Here is an 18,047-nt window from a genome sequence, read left to right on the forward strand (position 1 = left end):
TTGTCTTGAAAGACTTAAATCAAATTAAACTTCTTAACAGTCCCCACTTGCTGGAACAACTCCAGTTTACCTTACCTTGACAACTATAATATAGGTCATTAAGTATAAATTAGACATGAGGCCAGTTTGCTAGGCTACTGCAACTCCAGAATCAACTTTCATGAGGAGAGATATAAACATTTTCTATCATACTTAGGAGCAACTGGTATTGCAACTCTTCACAAATACTGTATTTTTTTTTTAAAAAAAAGGTATGTATTTAACCATACACTAAGTAAGAATGTAGGCTGCTTGCACAGAAGGACATGGAGTTTCCAGCAGTCTTTATAGCATGCCCTTTGTGAATTGATGAATCAACAACCTGAAGATCAATTGATTATAAAGTTAGTTCTAAATGCATTCTGTTTGAGACAAGAGAACCATAGCAACATGATTAAGGCTGGCACACAATTCAGTGTTTTAATTCTCTTGGCAAAAACTTGTAAGTTCCAATTATAGCATTTTTTTAAATTTTTTTTAAAGACATGCCTAGAAAGGTCTGATTTTGATGTCTCTCAGGCATATGGTTTACTGAGCAGCTCAACAGGAAGAGTTACTTGGATACATGAATAAATGCTATGTTAAATCACGACCTTGAAAACCAGGATGACAGGGCTATGTGTGAGCAATTATGCTGTACAGGGGGAAAAATATACGTCCCTACAGTGTACCTACAATGCCTGCCTACAGAACTGTCTCCCTGGAAATGCTGGATTAGTTTCTGGAAAGAAATAGCTACCTCTCCTTGTTCCAAGGCACCCACTTAAGAATTATAGGCTGCTGGAACTATTCAGGTTCATCAAAATACTACTGCTGTTCACCACTGAGGATACCTCTTTGCAAAGCTTCTCTGCCACTCAACTAAAGACCTGATCCTTAAGAGTTTCACCTGTAATCATTAATACAGCATTCAAGCTTTAGAAATTGCCCACTAAAAAAAGAAAATTCTAATACAGAATCAGCTTGTGGTGAAAGAACAAAATCTCTTTACCAAGCCATAACATGAGTAATCCAGTGAAATATGTTTTACTTCCAAGTTAATTAAATGCAAAACATTAGGAAAGAGCCTACAGGAAATAAAACATGCAATATATAATCTACACAGAGTTCTACACCCTGAACTTAGACATAACATGATCACAGTGCCTGAATTTAAAGGCAGTCTAAGGCCTGTAGCTTGCTCACTTCTCTGTACCAAACTTCTTCATTAATGGACTTTGTATGCCGTTCTGTCCACCACAGGGTACGAGGCAGATTTTTCTGCTAGAAAAAACTCAAATAAAAGCAATTCAAGATCAATTGTTCTCTTTGAAAGGAAGGTTACAGCTGTCATTCTCATACCAACGTGTGTTGCGATATCTCGCTTCCATAATGCAGGATGTGGTTTCCATAGAAATATCTTCTTACATCAGTATCTACAAGCCCTCCAATTATTCCCTTTTGGACATCTCATGCAATCAGATAAAATCTTTTCAGAGCAGGGAAATAACAAAGCTCAACTACTACTTAATTACTTGGTGAGAAGAAAAAGAAAAGGACAATTAGCAAACAAAAGCTTTATTTAAAACAAAACACAAGATGATGAACATGTGTCTTGCAAAAAAAATTTATATCTTACCTGAAGAAATCTCTCCAGTATTACAAATTATGAACAATCACAATTTTTAAAACCACACTGAGATTTTGCTGATTTTTGAAAGTGCAGCTATGGTATAATTCTACATTGTTTGGTGGCCTTGTCTCCAACTAAGCCCCTGGGGCCTGCTCTTTTTCTGAATCCTTTGTATTGCTGGGTGTTGCCTGCACCTTGTTCTAAATCCTCTTGTTCAGGACCCTGTGAGTTTAGATTCCCTGCTGCTGCTGTGTCATCTTTTTTTTCTGTGGCATCTCCTGCCACTTTCCCAACACCAGGAATGTATTCAATGCCCTGAAATTAGAACCAAGACAGAGGGAACACCAAATTATACACAAACAACATAAACAATGACTTGATCCTGATATAAAATGCCTCTGTCAACCAAGGCCATCGTAAACATGCAAGGCAAGAAACTTAGCTGCATTGATTGATAGAACAGCTTCGTTCCTGCAGCTCTGCCTGAGTTCCCAGAAGTGTCAGCATAAAGAAAACTGGGAGTTACACGGAGCCTTGATCTGGCTGGGTGGGCTCTGAAGCCATGACCACAGCACATAACGCAAGAGTGTGCACCACAGGAGCCAGCGCTGTCATAGCTCCCCCAGGAGACCCGTGTCTGAAGAAAACAAACTGATTTAATTGTGTGGCAACCAAAATGTACTGGGGAAACAATCCCTACAGCTCTTTGTTTTGCTTCCACTCGTCTCTCCTTTTTCTTTATTACTTAAAAAAGCTTCATTACTGTCATTTGTTTTCTCAGATACATGTACCCCTTACAAGGTTTAGGCTTCATTCAAGTCTCTCACTCTGTTTCAGGCCTCCATCCCGTAAAAAGCTAAGCACAGTCAGATCTGCAGCTCAGTAGTGGGATAAAATAATTAGGACTGTAAAGAGCTTGGATTACTCATTCTAAAGGTGTCATACTCAAACCCCTGCACAGGCACAGGAAAAATCACAGTGCAGTTCAGAAAGCCAAACCTTGGAATTTGCTGTATGCCAGCTTGGTTACAGTCCCTTATCTTAGCAAGGATCAAACTAAAACATTTAGTGAAAACTATCCTGTACTCTTTAGCCTCTCAAACTACTATAGCTATATAAATTAGCTATATGAATAAATTATATGTGTATATATATTATATAGCTATGATTACCTACATAAACTTATGGGTCAGTAGTGAAAAACCACCTATAGTTGTCTGTGATGGTCTCTCATATTTAAACCTCACTACTTCAGTAAAAATGGAAAATGCCACTGATGAAAAAGAAAGTCATAAAATAGCAAATTAGCCACTGTACCTTACTCATCTGGTCCACATCTGATTTACTGGGTTTACTGGTTTGAAAGTCAGCTTCAGCCTCTGGAGAAATGGGGCAAATAGTTTTGCCCCAGAAAGAGATCAAAAAGGAAAAAATGTTAACAGACTTCCATGGCAATTTTCATTTAAAAAACACACCAAAAAAGCCACCTGAATGCTACTGTCAAGCCATTTCGCCGTGCTTTTGTTAATTAACCAAACCAGGGTACCCAATGACACTACCACAAAAGACTAAGGTGAACAACTATACTAGAAAGAAAATGTCTCTGGGTCTTTCTTAGCTTGAAATTTCTGCTAAATAGATAATACATTCATCTCTTACACCAAGCAAACCCAAATCCCTTCCTCCCTTTCAGAAAATGCAGATACTTTGATCAATTCAGATAAAGGATTATAAGCGATCATTTGAAATTGATTTTAATTCTTGCTCAGTCTTCTTATTTTTTTGCATTAGCTTTACCTTTACATGCTTTATGTGTATTACTGAACTACTTCAAAACAGTTCAATTCGCTGCTTCGTAGATTTAGCAACTAGGAGCAAATCATGTTAAATGATTTCTATTCCTCCAATCAGCCCCAGAAGAGAAATGTCACTGTGTTCCTGCTACTGAGACTATTTGCTGTAAATAAAATGTCTCCATTTTTCAAACAATAAGAATTAATTCAGAATGAACGATTGCTGCTATGTGTGACAACGGCTTTATTCTTACAGATATATATACACACTTGGAGACAGAAATACATGTGTGTGTGTGTGCGTGTATATGCCTATGTATCTCTGCACATCCAAACTGAAGTATCAGTTGCAGTAAACAGAGTGCTGCAGTTTATCTGTACTGCCACTAGATGCAGCCATATTACCTTGTAAAATCTAAAATTCTGACCTCAGGGTTATAGAAACCTTTTTTGGAATATCTATGATTGCAAAATTCTTACAACAACATTAATAGTATTCAATCCTGAGTACTGGCTGAAAAAATGTAATATGAGCAGAATTTTCAATTTTTCTTCTCAATAATTTTTTCTAAAACATAGCATTGCAAATGTTGATGGGGATCTAAGAAATCAAAGCAGAATAAGACTTGTCTATTTTTGTGGTTGTTGCCATAGATCCAGATTGGAGCTGACAATATTGAATTACATTGTGTTTTGCTTTCTACATAGCAGAGCAAGTAGGAATTAAGCACTGTGTTCCCAAGTGATCCCCTACAGATCTAATGACTGTGCGTGTATGGAACAGTTAAGTGTACAACTCCAGTGGTTTCCATTTTATGCCACATCATTTTCCTCTCTATGTCCCTATATCACAACTCTGGAAACACAAGCTTCTCTTTACGTGTATGGTAAGCAGCACGCTAGGTCAGATGATAAAGGATTCCTGCATTGAGAAAATATTTCTGCTTTATCTACTACTAACAGATAGCATGAATTCCTGGAAAATTCTTGTGTTATTTCCTCACCAGCTATCAAACCAAGCTATGTAGGAATAACACTGCCTTTAGGACAAAGCAAAACCAGGGAAATTCTTCCCTAGTTTTAGCAGGCATTTTCTATCCTGTACTCTCTCTTGGTATTTCCCTGGGTGCATAATATGCGCAGTACTGGGATAACACAAGCACAAGAAGCATGCAAGTAGATTCCATATGTGAAACAGATATAATAAATGTATTACACACTGTTTTAAATACTGTTTTTATAGTGAGCTGATTTTCCACTGAAGATGGATGAAATAAAGCCTGTTCAGCACATTCAGTGTAAAGGAAAGTGATGCCCAATGAGCCATGCACCAGAGTGGAGAACGTAATTTAAAAAGCAGATCTTTATTATATATTTTAGTGCCAAATTCACTTGCTTCTGCTCCCTTCCACTATAAAGACCACATTGCAATTCACAATCCATATAAATATGTATAAACCCTCCCCCCATTTCTGGTTTATACTTGCCCTCCTTCCTCTTTTTGTAGATACGAGATATCTCATTTACGTGCAGAACTGGCCAAGGCAGTTCCCAGGCCTCACATGGGTTTTTTTTACAGACAGCCATTCTTGTGAAATTATATTTACCCATGTTTTGGGTTGCTTCTCTTTGTTTGTTTCTGTACAAGATGTCAAAAAGAAGAATGACAAAAGAAAGTATACTCTTCTCCAGGATCCACTTTCTGTTTGCTGATGTGATCGTAGTTCTCTTCACTTAGTAAACTTAACTGAGCAAGATGGATTAAAAGAAAGTGCAACACCAGTTTTTGTTGGTTTAAAGCATGAGGAATATAAATATAATGGCTTCAGAGGAACCCAGCCTGGGGCTAAATTCTGACTTAACTCTCCTGTGGGGTGCTGCAGACAAGATGAAACGCCATGTCTCAACTGAAGGTCCCCAAGACAGTACAAAGCAGGATAGATGTGGGAAGGCATGGGAGCAATTTGCTCTGCAGCACTCCTTGCTGCACTTCCAGAAAGAGACAATGTGCGCCCTTCTTTTGGAACCTAATGCTTATCACAGCTTGTGCGCATGCAGCAGAGGGGCTTGTCTGGATCCCCAAGCCAGCTGAACAGATTACATCAACAGGATCCCCATACGAACTGTCAAAAGGTTTTCCTACTCTGTTGCTATCTTTTTGTGAAGTAGGCAGAAAATGCTCTCAGTAAGAAGGATTTACCCTGTAGGAGCGTATTTTGAATCTTCCAAAAGCCATAATGAAAATGTTTGTGTTTCCATCCAAGAATGGTATTGGCAACAAATTGAAGGTAATTAAACACATTGCCCATTGGCCATACAAATTTCTTCTTTGTAATAATTTAAGAGAAACAAATCCCTCTCTATAACCCAGACATTGTCTTGTGCAACAGGAATTTTTTGCGCTAACTTCTACCCTGCTGTAATTGTACTGCAATGGGAGTTACAGCCACTTTATGCCAAGACTGTGCTTTGTTCAGTATCTCTCAGATGCTCTGTAGTTCAATTTCATTACCTCATAATTTCTAAGAATTGTCCTGTTTACTGGGAAAAGACCAGTGAACTGGACTTGCATGCTCAGTAGTTTCTCCATGTGCAAACAGAGAAACACCTATCTATTATCACTACCTAACCCTTGATTTTAGTTCTTATCTTTATATAACCAACATGGCTAAGTTCACACTGTTTATTTTAACTCACTTCCTGAAGGAGATGACTCCATCTGAATTTTTAACCAGATATTCACTCGCTGGTTCCAATCTCCTGGTGCTTCCACCTCCCACAGTCGCTTCTGCTCCTCAGGATAAGTCTGCAAGAATTTCTGGCAAACTGAATAGGAGAAACCAAGGAGGTAAAAGCATGAATGAGTGAAAAGTACAGTGGAAGAGGGAGCGTATTCTATCCTGGAAATTCTCTCAGACCTACTTTCATTAGTTCCTTTGGAAATCTTTTCTTCTCTCTTCTCATCTTCCTTTTTTTTTCTTTTAGCTGGGGCATTTAAGGAAAAGTCTATGTGGAATGACCTAAAAGGGCATGAGTGAATCCTGTCCATCTGCTTCAACCTAGATGACTTCCTCGTGAGCACAGATATACAGAACTTGAAATGACTTACTGAGCCACCTTCTTCTTGGCACTGCATCACACTTACCAGGTTTTAGACTAACAGTGGTACAGGTTTTTTACCCTCACTACTCTGAAATGAAAGGTGTTTCAGTCTCTCCCAGCTGTAATTGTTAAGAATGCTACTCTAATTTCTATTTCTAAACAAAAGCTTTGTATCAGTTTGTTCCTGGGCCAGTATCACCCTCCATTTTACTACTGCTACCCTACACTCCATTGCTTGGGTTCATTTATCTCTTTGGATGTGGAAAACAGGAAACTGGAAGAACTAACAGAGGAATAACAGGGGTACCTGTGTCAGATGTACGATCCCCTTTAGAAACCATATTCCCACAGATTCCTATCACAGTCAGTACACACTGGACATTAATATAATTTGGATAAACAATCAAGTTTAGGTTTGCTCATGTTATTAAACTGAAATCTGTCTTAATTATAGGTTTCCTTAAGATGTGTGCAGAACCAAGAGGAGATGCATGTTGTAGGACAAACAGTTCAAAAAATTTAAAGGGGATTTTTAAACTTTCCTTAACTATCATTCTATCAGTTCCATCAACTGTACTAAGATAGCAATCTGTAAACAATGAAATTATTTTCATGCTCTCTTCTGTCCATTGTAGTTCATCATACTACAGAACGGGTAATTTATCTTCAACATTCAGTTGAGTTTAACAATGGGATGTTGAAACAAAACCCCTAATTCCGGTATGTAAACATTTGCCTTTCAGTAACAAGCAGATCACTGTCATTAATTTTATCCCAGGATATCCAAACTAAATTAATCATTTCAATAAAAGCTACTGAAAGTAACTTATATACCAAAATAGAGATACCTGCTAAATGGCTTTTTACTTCCTTTTAGGCCTCTACAGCACATTAAATAACATGCTAGTGAAAACTGGGCACATTTAGTACAGAGATTTAGAGTAAAAGGTTGCATTCTTTTGTCCAAGTATGAGATTGTGGTTCCAGTGAAATTAAGAACAGGCAGTGACTTCAATATACTCAACATTTAACTCACAGTGCTAGTCGTTTTTATAAAAGAACCAGAAAAACCTAATTAGAACATGATGTATATCAATTTTTTTCACTATTAGCTCTACACTTAATTGAGATGAAAGTATAGTCTTGCAATACATCGCTAGCATAACACATAAACAATGCAGCTTTCTGATCCATAGCATCTAAACCATTGATGCCTGCCATAGGAAAAATGGATATTACTGGGAGAAGAGAAGGAATATTGTCAATACTATCCCTTCCTGAATTTAGAAGTATCTTAGAAACTCCTGGGGTACATTTGTGTACATTGGGATACATTTGTATATATCCAATGGCACACACTGACCAAGAGAAAGAACAGATACAGTCATCATTTTGTTGACACTTACTAGTAAATAGCTATAAAGTCGTAAATCAATAGAAACATCTCCCAAAAAATGACAGCAAAGATTGTATGCTGCACAGAGAGCAACTTTAGGAAAAAATGCTTTTCTAAGGAATATAGTTTTACAAATAATGTGAGCACAGATGTTTTCTGTAAATTTTACTAGCAAAACTAGAACTTCAACCTGAACACAGCGAAGATATGTAACTACTTAAATGATCTTTTAAAAGTGCAAATGTTCAAAGACAGTCAATATGAAACAAGTACTGATGTTACTGGATGAATGAACAGAGCCCAGGTATATGGCTTATTTAATTTCTTACAAATGCAGTATCTACAGGAGCAAATGTGCGTAGTGTAGGCTTGACAACATCTTAGGATTCTTTTCCCTCTGGTGTCAAATAAAATGGGTAAGTCACTGTCTAGGGCAACGACACAGTTCTATTTCTAAGAGACAGTGAGATCAGAATGCAAAATGTCAAAGAGGCAGTATGAGTTTTATGCTTCTCATTGTCTTACATAAATATTGGCCTACCTTTCCACAGGAAATTCCAGATGTTTCAAGACAAGTAACCAGCTGCACGCTAACAACAGTTCAGACAAGTGCACTGAACTATACAGTTAAGAAAATCCTGCCAAGGCCATATTGAAATTTATACATTATACATGACCCTTACCTAACACTTCCACATCAAACGATTTACCTTGACACATGGCAGCAGAAATAGGGCAGCTGATCCCCAAGGCATCCTCAGCCATGAAAGACTGACAGAAATCACGCAGCATTTTCATCCCTAGGCCACCTCTTCTGTACTTTCTCCGGACAAATATAGTATCCAAAACCGGCAGCAAGTAACATTGACTGGTTGTACCATCGCATAAGCTCCCTGAAAGCAGACAGTAAAAAACATGAATTTGAAAACAAAATCAGTATTGCTACACTAACTAACTGCTGTGTGATTCTAGACACAAATACTGCCTGATATCTTTCCACAAGCTATGAGGCTGACCCCAGCTGAAGGGCATTCACATTGACAGTAAAACACTTTCCAGGAGGAAGATTTGTACCATCAAACTGAGAGGACCTGCTTAACAAGTGGTTGACAGCTCTCACCATAGTACTGGGGTGAAAACCACGATTTTTCATAATCAGACATGTAGGTACATAGGAAAGTTCACAGAGAAGATATAACCGGGCTATAGTGGCATAAATATTCTGAATGCAATCTCAGTATACTCCTTTAACTTTTGGCTATTCTGGAAAATCACCCCACAAACTCTTTTTATGAAATACACTGGACCACACAACACAGTATGATTTAAATGCTCAGAAGGTCAATACTGCCAGATGCAGCTGGACAGTGGAGAAGGCTTCCAGAGAAAACTCCCAATACTGTTTAAGCTAACAACGTCATGATGACTGCAGGGAGGGAAGAGAGGCTCTCCTGGGTCTCTGCATACATTGCTGTTGTGCCTCCCCAAATGGTATGATAATACTCCAAAGTATGAAACTTGACTGGCCCCATCATTTACACCTCCTTTCTGACTTTTACTGGTCACAAAGTTATACAACCCTTCCACTGCGTATTCAGTCTTCGATCTCAGCACACAAAAGTCACACTTCTGTAGGAAGAGGAGTATAGGCATTAATTAAGGCGTTTGGGTATAAAGCCATAAACAACCAAATGGTGCATTACAAGAAAGTACTGTAAGTGCTCCTTTGTAAGTCACTCCATTTCTACTGAGGGGTAATTTATCATGCACGTACGTGCTTCTAGTCCATCACTTGAACTACTACTGTTAGTGTTAAATGAAGGTTTTCACTCAAGGATGGTCTTTGCTAATAAAAATATTCAGTCAGTCACTTGAAACCATGGGGACATGACATAATGCTCTACACGTGGACAAAATACAGACTCGCGTATAAGCCTCCAAACTATTAAAATTCAGTTTTCAGTGAAAACTGTTAAAAAAAATTAGAACTAAGGGATTTATTTTGCAATTATGTATGGTAAACTCAAACTGGAGTCAAGAGAAAGTTGATTAAGACGTTCAGGGTCCAAAATTTTAATGTTCACCCTAAACAACTTAGGGTCCTACTGCAGGAGGTACATTAGCAATTCACCATACAACTTGCATTCAGTGCAAAACACCATAAAAACAAAACCTCAAACTACTTGACGGCATAAGCATTCAGCTTTGAAATGAATGACCAGCATCAGTTCACCAACTATCTATGTATAGGATAAGGTAACCATAGAAACATCTCGTCAATTTATTTTCATTTTTTTGAAAATATTTATAAAAATTTTACGCTGCTTCTATCTGTGTATATGGCAGTTTAAATACAAATGGATATCCAAGTCTTTATAACAGAAGATTACACTTTCTTACTTTGTTGCTTAAATCTCATCAAGACCTTCTTGGTTTTCCTGCTTACCACTTACTAGTGTACCACTCAGTCTAGCTTCCAGTGTCTTGAGAGTTGAAACTTTCAGCACTTCATTAAGACCTATTCCATAGTTTCACAAATGTCATATTGAATGGCTGTTCCTGAATTTCAGTATAAGGCTTTTACTTGAGAGCCATTTTTTTCTTTATCACATCGACAATACCTATCTTAAACTGAAGTCTAGTTCTGTTCCTTGAGTTGGGGTCCAGTACCTTTTGCTTACAGTCACTAGGCCTGACTTTCATTACTCTCTTTTCTACGATGCCAGTTCAGCAAAGCATACATGACTGTATTCAAGCCTAAACCCTGATTTGTCAAGGCTGTAGCTCTCCACTTAGCAAGAATCCACGTCACACTTAGCCATACAACAAGCGTACGTAACTACATAACCAATCCATTCACATCCAGGCTTGGTGCACCCTTAAATTAATGAAACTGCATGCTTAACTTCAAACACATGTTGAAGCACATTGTTGGAAAAGGATGGTTTGTGGTGGTGTTTATAACTTTTCAATATTTGTAACATATGATGGGTAGTTACTCTTTTTTCATGAGCCAAAAAACTGCGTATATCCCCAGTCCCATTGTTAGCTGCCAGCCCAACAGAGATGTTGGATTCCAGCAGTGTTGCACCATACATCCTAAGAAAGGGACAAACTTTTCCTCATGAAGTCAATAGCTTTAAGAATTCCTGCATGTTGCAAGTGTCCTTATAAGTTTATTATTATCTCATATAGTCTGTCTCCTATAAATCCTGATGAGACTGCTCTGCAGTAATCCCAGGAGCTGAGTGATTTATGTCTGTGCTCCTAATTTTGTGTTGAGAAGACAAAAACTTGTAATGTCTAAAGGCACTGTAAATAAAGAAACCATGAAGCCATTCTTCACCTTGTCCCTGGGAAACATATTAGAAGAGTCATAGCCCACAGCCATTTGAAATAAAACCAACCAACCAACCCACCTTTGGAACAAAGGCCACTTTGTCTCTAGTTCCCATCCAATAGCAAAGAGGTTACCGTGAGCTAATGGTGGCCCAGAGGTGACCACTAGGCTCTCACACATTTGGTTCAGAGGTTGGTTTCATTGTTGAAACATACAAACAAAGTTTTGAGGTGAGGGAGGAGACAGGGAAAATAAGGGCGATGAAGATGGAAGTATTCATACAGTCTGCCCTTTGAAAGCCTTTGATCTGTTTGGTTAGGTCACGAGTGCCAAATGACCAACTTACGAGCCAGCAAAATGGTAAACAGATATTACAAAGGCAGGAAAGCAGACAGCCATTAGCATTCCCAAAGAGCCGCAAACCAGAAAAAAAAAACAACAATCCAGTCCCCACATCCAACAGACCCAAACAAAACAAGGTTGTGTGTACTGACTATTTCCCTGCTGAACAAGTTGGCTTGGCACACACATGTTTGGACAGGCCTTCTGCAGGCTGAGTGCTTGTGTAAAGGGTGGGGAATATTTCTGCTGAATAGAACCCAAGGTCAACTCATTGTGTGAATTTGTATGTGAGAAGGGGAACAAAGGTTCTGGCTTCAATAAAATTAAATGAATTCATGTCTTGACTGGTATGTAGTCATTTAATTTTTATTACAGCCAGAACCTTCAGTCTGCCCCAGAAATGCACATTAAAAATATTATTGCTAGAAAACAGACGGAGAGAAAAGCAATTATCCAACAAGATTTCAGCTAATTGTCTGTCAGGTTAACTTCAATTCTCTTTTTTTTTTTTTTTTTTTCATAAAGAAATGTATGTAATCAGTGAAAAATAAAATCCTATTATCACTTTAGGGATCTATTTCTACAGAATACCACCTGAGCCACCAAAGTATTAAAAGAAATTTGCAAAGGCTTGTATGAAGAAAGGCGTGACACGGATTTTAGCTTGGGTAGCCACTTCCAAAGACCATCTCTAAGGCTCTGGGGTAGCAAAAAGCAGAGACTGGGCCAGGGTTGTTCTGCTGCCTACTTTATATCAGCTTAGACTTTTTGTGGTCAGGTGTTCCCAAACTGTGATTTGTGGAGCATCTCTACAGAATGAATGAGAAGCCAACAATACATTTACTCCTGGTTCAACTGCATGCTTTACAGCCTTCTCAGAGGACCAAATTTTGTTAAGGCTGGTCTGAGGTTTGACTCACCACACAGACAATACTATCTTTCTCTACACTTTTACTACTAAGGTTTCACAAAAGGGACACAGCAAACTTGGGAAGGGACAAGCTTTGGCAATCTGATTTCCTTCCTTTTTGTACTGTAGACAGGTTGGTCCACAACTGGGCAGTTCCTATGTGTTATAGAAACAGTAATACGTAACAGTAGGGGGGGGGAAAAAAGCTGAGGTCTTTTTTCTGTATATAAAAAAGGGCTTTTGTTCTGTTTTATTCTTAAAGGGACTAAGACACTCCTGGCTTATAGCATCTTCCAACTTCCTTACTGATTTATTTGCATGATGAATCTTCTACACTCTCCTGACATTTATGTGAATGTGGTAAGAGTCCATTTTCAGTAATTACTAATCCTCAGTAAATAAAAAAGACAAACTTTCAGGGAATTACATGGTTTCATTGCACAAAAAATAGTGTCAGTAACTACGGTCATTAATCCTACATCACTATACAAAACACATTATTTTTGAGGTTTTCACACAGATTTAGAGCATACCAGGAAAAAAAAAAAGGAAAGAAATACTTAGAAGAATATAAAACAGATCTCAAAACCAAAGTATCTATATGAAGGTTTTCTGCAAAATATTCCATTTTCAGGCTGCTGTCTGCAAAGAAAGGCACAGGGACAGGAAACTGTCATTTCCTGTTGTACCTTTAAGTAGCTACATGCAGTGAGGTCTAACTCCTCAGCTGTCTAATATGGAAGCCGCTGACATAGATAAAATTGGAGACATTTATCTTGGCACGTGACAAAGTGTCTTATCAGCCTCATTAGTGGCTTAGTACGTCTCATCAATCTTTAGTATACCCAGTGGTAAATGCTGCATGCCTGTCATTGGAAAGGAATAGGAACATACCAGAGAGGCTAGGGTGATGATCTGTGTAGTCATGAATAAATTTTGTTTTAATAAAGGTGTCTAATGCTCATGAAAAGCGATAGCCTTGAAGAATGAGTCTTCAGTTTATCTACACAACAGGTGCAGGATGGTCAGTGTCAGTAGTTGCCAAATTGTCTCAAAACTTTGACCTGCAGTTACTGCGCCTCTGAGCAAGGCAGGTGCTCAAGACCATCTGTCCCTCTTTAGCTAGACTATCAAAAGAGATCCAGTTAAAGATGTTCATAAGATGGATGGATGTGTGGAACTGGCAAATGGAAATGACTTTACAATATTGCCAAGATAGTTAATTGGAATCACTGAAGTCCACTGAAAATTTAGTTTGCATAACGGCACACTAAATCTGTAGCTAAGATAGAACAGACTCTCTCCTCCTTGGTCACCATTTCTATGATTCACCCAGATGACTTATGTTTGAAATAGCCATGCTCCACAGATCTGTTCTGGCTTATTTGGCTCCACCGAAGCATGTTTTTTTGTCGTACTGTAGATAATGGAAAATTCACAGATGAGAAATACAGTTGAATATAGCATCAGCTTGGGAGTCTCAATTACTTAATGAAGAAAATAAAACTATAAAGAACAGCCAGGTAATTGCAGAGGAATCAGAATCACATGGTGGGCACAGAGGAAAATAACTTCGTCCTAGGACCAGAAGCTGTAACAGAGGTCCAGCACAATATAAAGTCCTGTACTTAAAGTTGCCCCTACTAAATGTTCTGACCAGAACAGTAAAAGAAAAAAGAACTTACATTATGATAAAAAAAGAAAAGTTAAAAAAAAAATCTACAACAACCATGTGAAATACAACTTCTAACCACCATGTGAAATGCAACTTCTAAGAGAAGATATTTATCTCAGCCTGTTTTGGGCCTAATAAATCCATGGCTCTTCCAGAAAGTAGAGAGAATAGGATCAGCCAGAGCGTGGCTGGTATGAAGTTGAAATCACAGAACTTCAGAAAGAGGAATTATTTTCTAAATGCATACAGCAAATAGCAAAAAGGGGCAAAACCAATCCGTTTCAAGCTTCCCGAAAAGGCTTTGGCAAAAGACTGCAGTAATTTGTGAGACAGGCCAAAAACTAACAAATATAGCTGCCCAGAGAAAAAAAACCACTGGCAACAAAAGACAGATGCTGACAAAGCTGGACTTGAAGAATTTGTATTTTATGTGGACCTGGTTTAAAACCAAACTGTGACTCTCAACTTACTCAGAAACAGTTTCAACTTGGCTAATACTCCACCCATAACAGACTACTGTGCAAATTTATTTTACTGAAGCATGAGTCATTACAGCCCATACAAGTGTCTCTTTCCAAAAGCTTTGCTCAGAAATATTTATTACCTTAAAGGAAAATGTACTATGGCAGTTGAAGTGTTTGTCAATTACAAACCAGTTCATCAGTACAATCACAGATAGACAGATAGATAGATATACACAAGATTCCTTTATCATAGGCTGAGACGTGATTCATCATTGATAGTACAGTAGCACTGTACCGGCACAGTGGTGTACAAGTTACACCTCAGTGTGAATACGGATTTTGCACATTCCAAGGCAGCAGAAGAGCAGAACATCCCTTACTGCTGCTGGCCTTTGAGACTCTATCGGAGAAGGCACCTTCAGGCTGTCATCCGGAATCCAACGCAATCCGTATCTGTACGGCTCTCAAGTTGTTTCTTATTCTCTCTTGGACAGATGGCTACTGGTTGCTGACTTGAATAATACATTTACCTCCAAAGATACCAACTTCTCTACATTTAAGCTGCTGGTATCAAGATGACACCCACGAATCTTAAATACAGACTGGTAACCAGCTCCTACATGGGGGTATGTACTCAACTGCATACCTGGAGTTATCTAATGAAGTCTTTTCCACTCTAGACTGGTTAACAGCAATGTACCTGCATTAATACAAACTCTCTATTTAATAGAAGACCTTCACTAAAGCTGACGCTGGTGCAAGTATAATGCATATATACTGCCCTAGTGAGACCGCACCTGAAATACTGTGTCCAGTTCTGGGCTCCTCAGTTCAAGACAGGGAATTACTGGAGAGAGTCCAGCAGAGGATGATTAAGGGCCTGAAATATCTCTTGTATGAGGAAAGACTGAGAGAGCTGGGTCTGTTTAGTCTGGAGAAGAGAAGACTGCAAGAGAATCTTTTCAACACTTCGTAATATCTAAAGAGCAGGTGTCAAGAGGATGAGGCCAGACTATTTTCAGTAGTGCCCAGCAAGAGGACAAGCGGCAATGGGCACAAATGGGAACACAGGAAGTTCCCTCTGAATATGAGAAAAAACTTCTTTACTGTGAGGGTGACAGAGCACTGGAACAGGCTGTCCAGAGAGGTTGTGGTGTCTCCTTCTCTGGAGACATTCAAAACTCACCTGGATGTGATCCTGTGCAACCTGCTTTAGGTGATCCTGTTTTATCAGGGGGGTTGGACTAGATGATCTCCAGAGGTCCCTTCCAACCCCATCAGTCTGTGGTTCTGTGAAGTATCCCTAAAGAATCACATACATTGTTTCTTTTCTACACTAGTTAATCAATTAATGATGAAATCAGTTAATCACCATCCTTTAAACTGAGAGTACCACAACTGGACAAAGCATTCCAGGTCTGATCTAGCGCATATACCTTCCTCTACACAACCCAACCACTGCTCCTTATGCATCCAAGGATATTACCACTTCTCACCACCAGCCACTCCTGATACACTGGTTTTCCACTGTGAACTGTACTCCTTTTTTCAGATATCACTTTTTCCAGGATGCAGTCCTCCATTCTGTGGGTAGGCCCTATACTCTTTGTTCTTAGACATATGACCTTCTACTTGCCTGTATTAAAGTATATTTTATTAGAATAAGCCAGTACCTCAGATCACTCAGTGTAACTGAGAATAGAGTTTGAAGCCATCATCTTTAAATGAAAGTAATATGGATAGCTTCCAAATTTTGGGAAGGTTTGTTCCCCAGATTCATTCTGAGAGAGATTTGATATAAAAATGTAAATGAGAACCAGGATTATTTATACTGAAAGATAAACAAAAGGATTACACTAGTAGCTATTAGGAACTAATGGAAATGTGTCTCTAAAATGACCTTACCTTTCATCTTGACCGAGTAAAAGGCAACAGCCTCGCCATTTCTCCAGAGTATCTTGGCACACTCAGTGGCAGAGTGAGGTAGAAAGAATGCATCATTAGCTGAACTGCCTTCCAGCATTCCCAAAATAATGTAGTTCAGAACAAAGAGGACAATTCTTTCTCCAAATGTCTGGACCTTAGAGAACAAACAAAAACAGACCAAAGCAAAATGAAGCAAAGAATAGTATTTTGCATTTCATAAAAGGCTTCAAAATTAAAAGGGGCTGGGAAGGAGGAGATGAGGGAACAAGTACACTTAATTTGGGGAAAATACCTCATGAATTGGTTCAGATAGACTAACAAAAACAGTTTTTCCCAGTGTTCCACCCTCTATCCATAGAGGGCATTGAATAATTTAGTAACAATTTATAAAGTTTGAGATATGTCCTGTTGTCACAGAAAGAAATTCTAAAGCAGCAGGAAAAGAAGTATCTTGATTGTAGTCACAGCAAACTAGTCACAGATTTGGAAACAGGATCAAAGCAATCTAATTCTACCCAAAAGCAAAATAAAGACAGGATTCGCTGTGTTATCCTGGTCCCTTCTCCCCTATTACCTGTCTTGCCACAGCATCACAGAACTTTAGTGGGCAAGGACCTTACTGAGATAGACACTATACAAAACAGAGATTAAATACAGTCTGTCCCAACCACCTTATAATCTAGGTGTTATATGAACAATCAGGTTTTATGTCGTGCTTCTTAGTAGACAACTATCAGGACAGGGAGATGGAGGAATATAAAGGAACGCGATCATATCGGTCATCAAGGTAAAAAGTGGTGACAACAAGCTTTATATGAAAGCTGAAAAAGAAAATGAGAGTTTCCACAAATAATGACAACTTCTCTCTTAGCAATGAGCTAGAAGGGGCAAGTTTTCTATTTTCAGGTATTTTTTTCATTCTCTGTTGATACAGCAGCTGCTTGAAAGCCTGAAAGCCTGTGTTTCTATCCTAAGTTCTATCTTGCAAGGATTTGTATCTCAAATTCCCTCCAGTTCAGTGGAGAGTCTACTTAATTCAGTGAGGAACTAAACTCTGTGTATGGCAGATATTAGGGAAAGATGATAAAGGAACAGAATCATTAAGGACCAAAGCTGGACACAAAGGGTTGGGTAGGAAACAGAACTGACTTAACAGCCTCACAGCAACACAAAGCTTACATCCAGTAGGCATCTAACTTTTTAGCTGAAAACAGATTACAGGCTACCCAAATCTCTCAAATTATGAAAAAGTAGTCATATCCTACTAAGATAATTTATTTGGAAAAAGAATCACAGATATAGGATCTAACCATTTCATAAAATGAACACAATATAAACATTATCCAAGGCAAAAAAAAAAAATCATAACTAGCTAGATAAAACCTTGTTCCAAAGGGTAGTAACACCTTTCCATCAGACAGTCAGTCAAGCAACACTAACTTGACTGA

At 38.5% G+C, this 18,047-nt stretch overlaps 1 protein-coding gene across 2 annotated transcripts in view; it reads right to left on the reverse strand.

Moving 5' to 3' along the window:
• Window positions 1–1,580: 1,580 nt before the first annotated feature.
• The window catches only part of FAM169B (Protein), a 40,513-nt gene continuing 24,046 nt past the window's right edge, over window positions 1,581–18,047 (reverse strand). The window contains exons 5-9 of one of the 2 annotated variants that reach the window (XM_075763937.1): window positions 16,579–16,753; window positions 8,653–8,835; window positions 6,142–6,270; window positions 2,969–3,030; window positions 1,581–1,966 (exon numbers count right to left, since the gene is read on the reverse strand). In XM_075763937.1, coding sequence (XP_075620052.1) covers window positions 1,745–1,966; window positions 2,969–3,030; window positions 6,142–6,270; window positions 8,653–8,835; window positions 16,579–16,753 — 771 coding nt within the window. In that variant the 3' untranslated portion in view covers window positions 1,581–1,744. Of the gene's footprint in view, window positions 1,967–2,968; window positions 5,192–6,141; window positions 6,271–8,652; window positions 8,836–16,578; window positions 16,754–18,047 lie in introns of those variants that run through there. The other variant, XM_075763938.1, reaches the window with a different exon arrangement.

Source organism: Balearica regulorum, chromosome 12 (genome assembly GCF_011004875.1).
Source record: "Balearica regulorum gibbericeps isolate bBalReg1 chromosome 12, bBalReg1.pri, whole genome shotgun sequence".
NCBI lineage: Eukaryota > Metazoa > Chordata > Aves > Gruiformes > Gruidae > Balearica > Balearica regulorum.